General features: G+C 42.0%; 2 protein-coding genes across 2 annotated transcripts in view; both read left to right on the top strand.

Moving 5' to 3' along the window:
• Positions 1 to 7822: 7822 nt before the first annotated feature.
• On the top strand, positions 7823 to 8362 carry LOC108777068 (uncharacterized). Its single transcript, XM_018543863.1, has one exon. It carries the CDS (start codon positions 7823 to 7825, stop codon positions 8360 to 8362), a length of 540 nt encoding a protein of 179 aa, XP_018399365.1.
• A 1485-nt stretch (positions 8363 to 9847) lies between these two features.
• Positions 9848 to 10139, top strand: part of LOC108777069 (uncharacterized) — a 2910-nt gene continuing 2618 nt past the window's right edge. Inside the window, exons 1-2 of the mRNA XM_018543864.1 lie at positions 9848 to 9901; positions 10026 to 10082. Of these exons, the coding sequence (XP_018399366.1) occupies positions 9848 to 9901; positions 10026 to 10082 (111 nt within the window). The remainder of the gene's footprint in view (positions 9902 to 10025; positions 10083 to 10139) is intronic.

Below are 10139 nucleotides of genomic sequence, written 5' to 3' on the forward strand. Positions count from 1 at the left end.
CAAATTGTAATTTAAATTATAAGGATTCGCGTTGCATACCCGTAGTCTTTCACAATTTAACCGGTTACGACGCTCATTTCATTATCAAAGAAATTGCCACCGCGTACGAAGGACAGGTAGATTTATTACCGATAACTAAAGAAAAATATATATCTTTAACTAAACACGTTGATGATACTATAGATGATAAAAAAAAATTTTACAACTACGTTTCATAGATTCATATAGATTTCTCGCTTCTAGTTTAGACAAATTAGCATCTTTTCTCAATAAAGACAAGCTGCGGGTATTGCGACGCGAATTTTCACATTTATCGGAAGAAAATTTCAATCTTTTAACTCGAAAAGGTGTCTTTCCGTACGAGTACATTGATTGCAGTGAAAAATTGAATGAATCGTGCTTGCCGCCTCGCGATTCGTTTTACAGTTCATTGACGGACGCCACGGTATCCGAGAGCGATTACGCGCACGCCGTCAACGTGTGGCAGCGGTTCTCCATCCAAACGCTCGGTGAATATAGCGATCTGTATCTAAAAACGGATGTATTGTTGTTGGCTGACATATTTGAAAATTTCCGCGATAGCTGCATTGCGAGTTACGGGCTCGACCCCGCGTATTATTATACCCTGCCTGGTTTCACATGGGATGCCATGTTGAAGCATACAGGTGTAAAATTTGAATTGCTTACAGACATTGACATGGTCATGTTTGTCGAGCGCGGTATACGCGGTGGTCTGAGCCAGTGCTCAAACAGGTACGCGCGAGCCAACAACAAATACATGCCGTCGTACGATCCATCGAAACAGTCATCATATTTAATGTACTATGACGTCAACAACCTCTATGGCTGGGCAATGTGTCAACCATTGCCATACGCTGATTTTCGATGGGTCGACGACGTGCAAAATTTCGACTTTTCGATCATCGCGCTACATTCACCTACAGGCTATATTCTCGAGGTTGACATTGAGTACCCGAAACATCTCCACGACGCGCACACTGACCTACCGTTCTGTCCAACGCGAGAGAAACCGCCCGGCAGGCGCGATGAGAAGCTCCTCGCGACGTTATGCGATAAACAGCGTTACGTGATTCATTATCGCAACCTGCAGCAATGTACTCGTCACGGCCTCCGTATCGCAAAGATTCACCGTATATTCCAATTCACGCAATCTCCATGGCTTCGCGATTACATAGAATTAAATACAAAATTTAGAACTTTGGCAAAAAACGATTTTGAGAAAAATTTATACAAACTTATGAATAACGCGGTATTTGGTAAAACCATGGAGAATGTGCGCGATCGCGTTGATGTAAAATTATTAACCAAATGGGAAGGCAGATACGGTGCTGAAGCAATGATCGCGAAACCCAACTTTCACAGTCGTAGCGTCTTCTCAGAGAATCTGGTCGCGATAGAGCTGCGTAAACTCGAGGTGAAGTTCGACAAATCGATATACGTGGGTATGTGCATCCTCGATATATCTAAAACGTGTTTGTATGAATTTCACCACGAGTATATGACACCGTTGTTTCGCGATAAATGTAAAATTATGTATACCGATACTGATAGTCTCATATATCATGTGGAATGTGATGATGTATATAAAATTATAAAACGCGACATAAATAGATTTGACACTAGCGATCACTCTATTGACAACCAGTACAGTATTCCACTCACGAATAAAAAAGTTCCTGGTCTTATGAAAGACGAAAACAACGGTGCCATCATGACTGAATTCGTCGGGCTTACAGCGAAAATGTACGCTTTACGTGTACAAGGAAAGAAGGATACGAAAAAGGCCAAGGGTGTCAAAAGCAATGTTGTGGCAAGATCCATAACGTTTGATGATTACACGAAATGCTTGAATGATGTTATTGAAATGACGCGCAGACAATCGTGCATCAGATCGAAATTACATGAGGTGTATACAATATCGGAAACAAAAATCGCTCTAAGTCCACACGATGATAAGCGGTATATCGTATCAGGTTCCACCGACACGCTGCCATGGGGACATTACCGGTGTAAATAAAACACATATCATATACATACATACATACATATAACTTGTATAAAATGTATAATATATTTAATATATAATATGTAATATAATTTATAAAGGATATTTAATACACTTTAATGTAGGATATTTAATATACTTTTATGTATAATATATAATTTATATAATTTATATAATGTTTAATTTTATAATGTATAATTTATAATTTATAATTTATAATTTTATAATACATTGTCTTTATGAATCCATGAATTGTGTGATTTGTCAAGTCCCAACCATTTCACATAAACCTCGTTTCCCCTTTTGCGCAACACTTTTTCAACAAGGTATACATCGGGATTAGCGACGCGATGCAGTTCGTATTCGTAGAATCCTCCAGCTATGAGCTCTCCGCGGGAATCCTCCAGTAGATACGTCACTGGATTAGTTTGCTGCACTTTGGTAATTTTAAAGACCTCCGTCGTCCAGTTCGGTGTGAAACCTTTTTCAAATATTGTCTTGAATTTGCTCACGCGTACCGTATCGCCTACTTTGAATTTTGCGGGACCCGCGATCTTTATCGCACTATACACCGTACCCAGGAGTCTTTCGGCGATCGCGGGGGTTACGTCAGCGGGTCGCATGCCAATAGTGCGATGCTTACGCGCGTTGTAATCCGACACGAGACGCGGCAGCATTTCGATCCATTTATAGTTTCCGTTGTATGTAAACTGTTTCCACATGTCATTCTTCAATGTACGATTGAATCGTTCAACGACCGATGCCTTCATTACAGAATACGTAGAATAATGATTGATGTTGTGCTTCTTCAAAAGTTTCTGCACATCCGAGTTGAAAAATTCTTTTCCTTTGTCAGTCTGCAAATTTTTCGGACATCTTCGGTCGTCTCGAATTATCTTTGCAATTGCCCGGGTCACCTCGTTCCCGCTCTTGGCTTTGAGCGGCATGGCCCATGCATGCTTACTCAGCACGTCGATGACAGTGAGAATGTAGTGGTAACCTCTGTTGAAGCGCGTATACGGACGCATCTCGACTACATCCGCCTGCCACAGGTCATCGTATCCGTGTACTATGACGCGTCTTCGCGGAAATTTTCTTCTCGCCGGAGCGTGTAATTCTTCAACCAGCGATCGTTTCTCAGACATTCTTCGCTTCTCGAATCTTCTTTTCAAATTCATTTAACATAATTTGCACGTTATTCCGGAATGATGTTATCTTTCTTTCAATTTCATCAAGACGATCTTTCAAATCTTGAACACTCTGCTGCACATATCGTTTGTTTGCTGCGTCAGTATCCTCCACTGGTAGCGCTAAATGTCGAATCCTACGCGACTTTGCGTCAAAGTCGGCTGCAACTCGACAAAGAGCGTTATCGCCCACGTAATTCCTGAGCAATCCACGCCACTGATAATGCGATTCGCTTCCTCCTCCGAGCGACAGTCCAAACTTGTTGATCGGCATTTCGATATCGACTGATCGATACGTATAGATCATGATCAATTTAAAATAAGTCCGGCTTCGCGAAGTTCATCGATAATCGATAGAATCTCATTATCGTGGCCGTTGTGACCCGCCTGACGCGAGACTTCGAGCAATCGAAGACGGTCTACAAGTTCGTTGGGATCGTCCCAGTGTACGTAATCAATCCTGTTGTCGGTTAATGACATGGCGCACGGCAAATCGAGTTTTTTCTTTATACCAGTCCCAACCTTTTTACCCAACACCAATGGTGCGATGATGTTCTTGTACTTGTGTCCCTTGTTACCCAATACTTGATTACCAGCGTTATGACCACGTCGATAAGCGTTTGTTGTCAACAGAATGTTCTTGTAAGTCTGTATGTCATCATCAGTGCATATACTTTCGTTGGGAAATTTCATAAAAATCAATTCGTACAGTCCCGGTGTTCCATCGTATCTTTTTCCATCTATAATTATGTCGTCGTTTTTGCTTAAGGTGATATGTTTGTCACCGAGCATCGTTCCCTCGTCGCTAAAGTAGACTCCATATACGACGTCTATGTTGACAGCTTTCTTACCGCTCAAGACCGCTTTCAAATATTTCTGTCCCAACGGACCATAGTTTGCATGCAGTTTTTCTTGCCCCTCGGATGTTTGAAGCAGATGTCGGATGGATGTTACAAGCGGTTCATTGGCAATCTCGAATACTTCTTCAACGGATGGAGCGTGGTCGTACGATAACTCGCGCGATCCTGTTATTTCAGACATTTCGTTCAAAGTGGATGGTACAGTTATCGATCTACTCAACGCTGATTTCACAGGTGTGGAAGCCTGTATAGGACTATCGTACGAATCGTTCCGTCGTTTTCGCTTCGGTTTCGGTTCTTCGTCTTTCTCCGAAAAGAATGTTTCAATGTTGATAGGATCCTTGGACGATTCAACAGTGTTTTCAACAATTTGTTTCAACGGTTCGGTAATAGGTTTAAAGTGTCTCTCCAACGCGATCTCCTCCTCCATTTTACCAGTCTTCAAAGCGCGATACTTTTTACGAATTGAATCGCTCGTTTTCGCAATCTCCATGGCTATCTTCTCGTGATCTTTGTTGCTATCCATGTTGCACAGTCAGTGTATCGATGACAACTGATCGTTTCACGGTACCGCAAAGTCATTAAATCCTTTTCTGTATCGTCCGTTAGCAAGCGCGCTGTCCTTATCAATTACGAGAAATCCATACTTTTGCTGCCAACATTTACGACACAAATCGCAGAAATCTTCGTATAGCATGTCGGTATTGACATGATCGTTGTACACGCGTTTCAGGTTGGTTCCATCCTGCTTAAACAGAATCAACAGATTTGCATTGTCACGTATAAGATGCTTCGGTATCTTTGCATAAGTCTGACAGAGATAGAAGCAGTCAACGTTCGCGTGGCGACCCATTGCAAAGTACTCCCTTATCGCGTCTTGCTTGTCGCATGCCACGTCATCAAAGATAAAGATTGAATTCGGAAGCGCCTCGCTCGGTGGAATGATCTCGCTGTTATTGGAGAGCTACGTAGTGCGTAACCGCTCAGTAATCAAAATGTTTCTCATCGTGTCGAATGATTTATCCTCCAAAGAATTGGTATATATACCGAAAATTATTTTACTGCGAGAGTTTGAGAATTGTATAGATCTTCTGTGGAATAGACTACCTGAGCATATACGAGCCGATTCGGAGGTACAACGACACCGTCGGTGTCTGAAGCATTACAATTTGCCGAGTCATCAAACGCATATCAACGGTCCAGCACCGTTGATAAAGAATTGTAGCGAATGCCGTCGAGAGGCAGAGGCTTGTTAAATAAAGCGATAAACGCGCTTCCTTTCGAACTGCACATTCCCGGTTACCAGTTTTGTGGATCGGGGACGCGTTTGGAGAAACGATTATCTAGAGGCAACAGAGGTATTAACCAATTGGACACGGCGTGTCGCGAACACGATATAGCGTATTCGCACAACAACGGTCTCACTGAACGGCACGCGGCTGATAATATACTCGCTAAAAAGGCGCGGAAACACATTACCGCGAGAGATTAGTCTCTCACAGAGAGAGCCGCCGCCACAGCTGTTTGGGCAGCTATGAAGGCTAAAACGAAGATGGGTATGGGCTTGAAAACAAAGAAGCGAAAGAGTAAGAGGATACTTCCGATAGCGAAACGCGGCGGTATTCTGCCTGTTCTTCCGCTGCTGGGCGTCCTCGGGTCGTTGGTCGGTGGAGCGGCGGGAGTCGCCAAGGCTGTAAATGATAGCAGAGCAGCGGAGCGTCAGCTGGAAGAAATGCAACGTCATAATCGCGTCATGGAAGGTCACGGTGTTTATCTCGCTCCCTACAAGCGTGGACGAGAAGTAGTAAAGAGATAAAAAAAAACGTCGATGAGACGTTAAAAATACCAACAGGTGTAACTACCAACGTGCAACTGCTACAACTTGCAAAACGTATGCGCATTCCGTATTTCAGAGGTATCTTTATGCGTACGACATTACCGGTGGAAGGAGTACGTCGAAACGAGAGCGGTATCGTGAATCTAGACAACGCTGAGGGATCCGGTACGCATTGGGTAGCGTACGCGAAAAGGGGGAATCGTGTCATATATTTCGACAGTTTTGGTAACCTCCGGCCGCCGAAGGAACTCGAGCGATATCTAACAAACTGTGTAATCCAGTACAATCACATACCTTATCAACGTTACAATCAGAGCAATTGCGGACAGTTGTGTCTACAGTTTCTACGGACGAGTGATAAACAATTTAAAGACTGACATTGCGCGGTTTAACTCAGTATTCGTTCAAACATGTTGCTGACGTTTACGCTGACGGGCAAAAGTAGTGTTCTAGCCGTGAGCTATTTTCCGGCGGTAGATTTGAGCGATGATGATTACGAGCTCGGTCTGACTGACTTTGAAACATACTACACTCTACCGAATGTAAATTCGACAAACAACAAGTTTTATTTCGACAATGAGGAAATTGTGATTCCCGAAGGATCGTACGAACTGCGCGATATAGAGCGGTATTTGAAGCGTGAAATTTTACGTTCTCGTGGTGTAAAACGTAAGGAGGATGACGAGTATCCACTGGTAATTCGCGCCAACAACAATACGATGAAGAGTGAGATCAAATGCGCCTATTCGATAAATTTCACCAAACCTTACAACATTGGACAGCTGTTGGGATTTTCATCGAATCGCATGCTCGAACCGCAACAGTGGCATGAATCAAACGTGCCGATAAATATCATCAACGTAAACATTATTCGTATTGAGTGCAACGTGACCGCAGGTGCGTACAGCAACGACAAGTGCGTGCACACGATACACGAGTTTTCACCGATTGTCCCACCAGGATATAAGATATCGGAAAGGCCGACGCAAATCATTTACCTTCCGATCGTCGTACGGAGCATTACGCGATCTGACAATTCGCGTGGTGGATCAAGACGGCCGATTGCTTGAATTTCGTGGAGAGGAGATTACCGTTATATTGCATGTACGGAGACGACGGCGCTAACGTGAGATGCTTGTGCTGAATGAACCACCGGAACAGACTAGAGATTTTAACGTAGAGATTTCATGTAGAAAAAGACTCACTGCGTCCAACGTTGCATTTTTAAAGTCGTTGGGTTTTATCGTACGAAATGGCTGATATCTTGAACATTGTCGGTGAGCCGATCTTTGACGATCGCATCGTCAAGTTTGAATTTCATACGTACAATCCATACGCCAATACAACGTTTGGACATAGCGACGAGATACGAATACCTATACAGCAGCAGGATTTATACACGTTGCCATGCGAAAGTTTTCTCTACATTGAAGGAAGATTGACCGTGAAGAAGAACGATGAGACGCCAACAACGCTTGGAAATAATTGCATAGCGTTCATGTTTGATGAAATTCGATATGAACTCAACAGTGTGGAGATTGATCGTAACAGAAATGTTGGAATTACCAGTACTCTCAAGAACTATGTATCGTTGACATATGACAAGTCTTTGATTGCGCTAAACACTGGGTGGAATTCTAGATCCGACATAACGGAAGGTTACTTTAACTTTTGCGTACCGCTCAACATGCTGTTGGGCTTTTGCGAGGATTACAAACGCGTGATTGTTAACGCTCGCCATGAATTGATTTTGATACGAGCGCGCAACGATAACAATTGTATACTGGGAAATTCAGCGACGGAGCCGGAGGTTGAACTGATCAAAGTGCAATGGCGGATGCCTCATGTTATGCTAAACGAGATCACTAAACTATTAATGCTGCGAGCATTGTAAAGCGGTCGTTATCTCAATATGAGTTTTCGCTCATGGGATCTGTACGAGTATCCTCTGTTACAGAGTACGACGAAGCATACATGGGCTGTCAAAACGGCGACTCAACTCGAGAAGCCGCGTTACGTTATCTTTGCTCTTCAGACCGGTCGAAAGAATATCATGTCTCAAGATGCGAGCGTGTTTGACGATTGTAAATTGAGTAATGTGAAGCTTTATCTCAATTCAGAGTTTTATCCATACGGTGATTTGAATCTCGATTTCGACCAAAAGAGATACGCTCTCCTGTTTGATATGTACGCGCGTTTTCGTAAGGCATATTATGGAATCGACTGCTTCGAAACGCTGCTCAATGTACTCTCGTTTATCGAGAAAGGACCGTTTGCTGTCATTGACTGCTCGCGACAAAACGAATCCGTCAAGAGCGCTACCGTGGATGTACGAATAGAATTTGACTGCAAGGAGAATGTACCCGCCAATACTACCGCCTATTGCCTCATCATACACGATCGTGTTATCGAATACTGCCCGCTGTCCAACGTAGTGCGCAAGATTATGTAAATCGCACCGTCAGCAATTATCTTCAATTTAAGAGAGATTAACACTGATATGACTGCTGTTTCGAATAAATGCTCGTCATGATCGTACCAACGTTTGTGGATCTACAAGGATTCGTCGTAGACAAGAAATTTATCGTCAAGGAAGTAGCGGTGCTGAGAAGAGGAACTGTTATCACACACTACATTTTTTTATTTCCTATACCATGGAATTTACTGACAAGATCCGACAAATCTTGCGCTTTCTGGTTGAGTGCTTATCACCATGGTTTGCGATGGGAAAACGGGATGGTCCCGTACAGCATGGCGAAACGTCTAATCACAGAGGCTGTAACAGAAGACGATGAAGCTCTCGTATATGTAAAGGGGCTTGAAAAACGACAATGGCTATCCGATATACTCGATTGCGATAATGCGATCGTTGAAACTCTAGATGCACATTATGAAGATGTAGAACCCCTACGTAGCTTAGATGCATGTAATACAATACGGTGTGGAAGACACGCTAAGAATTGTGCTTTGCAAAATGTATTTAAAATATTCAACTGGTGGTCGCAACACCAGGAATAATTGTAAGATTTTTAAAATAAATGTAAGATTTTTTAAATAAATACGTTTTATTTCCGTATCACCCACATAATAGATATAAGTCAAAAGTAGACTGGTAACTGTATACAATGTACCGATAGCTGTTTGATATCTGTTTATAGCAGTTCGATAGCTGTTCGATAGCCGTTCGATAGCCGTTCGATAGCTGTTTACAGTGTACCGATAGCGGTTCGATAGCTGTTCAATAGCTGTCTGATAGCTGTTCAATAGCTGTTTACAGTGTCTTGATATCGGTTTGAAAGCCGTTCGATAGCTGTTTACAGTGTACCGATAGCTGTTTACAGTGTACCGATAGCGGTTCGATAGCTGTTCAATAGCTGTCTGATAACTGTTCAATAGCTGTTCAATAGCTGTTTACAGTGTACTGATATCGGTTTGAAAGCCGTTCGATAGCTGTTCAATAGCTTTTCAATAGCTGTTCAATAGCCCCGTTTCGATAGCTGTTTTAATAGCTGTTTAATATATGCATAAAATATGTGCTTCAAATGCTGCAATGGACAAAATGCTCAAGTTTCTTCGTTGAATCGTTGAGCGCGATGTCTCCTCGCGCGATGTCTTCTCGTATACTTTTTAGCTGAGGTATACTTTTGATTAAGATAATATATCTTTAACCGAGGCGTTGCACGTGGCATCTTGGGCGAAGGATGATATCATATTGTCACGTATATTGTTAATATAAAACTTCGCACAGCTCTCGCAATCAGTTGTCAGTCTGCTGTCAGTGAAGTGCTATGTTGAATTTTAGTTCCTGTTTTAATTTGAAGTTAATGACTATTAGAATCACGATATAGACGGTTTTCTTATTCAACAAAAATCAAATATATACCTATCACACTTTAAGTTCTAAAAGTGTACACTAGTTCAGCTGCAAAACCAAAGAATGGCTAATTTGAGTGAACTTTTGCACATTACATATGAATATCCAGTTCGGGCGGTAAGTTTTTTTTTTTTTTTTTTAACATATTTAATTTATTTGATATATTTAATTTATTTAATTTATTTATTATATTTAATTTATATAATATAGATTTAATGAACTTTTATATTTTATTTTTCAGTATCTCACGGTACATGATGAACCGGTCGCCGAGGTACGACTGCAGGACCAGCGTAGGGTGCGAACTACATATTTAATATATTCAATATATTTAATGTAGACTTAATTTATAATT

The sequence above is a fragment of the Cyphomyrmex costatus genome, unplaced genomic scaffold (genome assembly GCF_001594065.2).
Source record: "Cyphomyrmex costatus isolate MS0001 unplaced genomic scaffold, Ccosl1.0 scaffold406, whole genome shotgun sequence".
In the NCBI taxonomy this organism is placed as follows: domain Eukaryota; kingdom Metazoa; phylum Arthropoda; class Insecta; order Hymenoptera; family Formicidae; genus Cyphomyrmex; species Cyphomyrmex costatus.

Excerpts from the sequence above, each read along its gene's own strand:
- LOC108777068 (XM_018543863.1), top strand. The coding sequence starts at position 7,823 with ATGAGTTTTCGCTCATGGGATCTGTACGAGTATCCTCTGTTACAGAGT.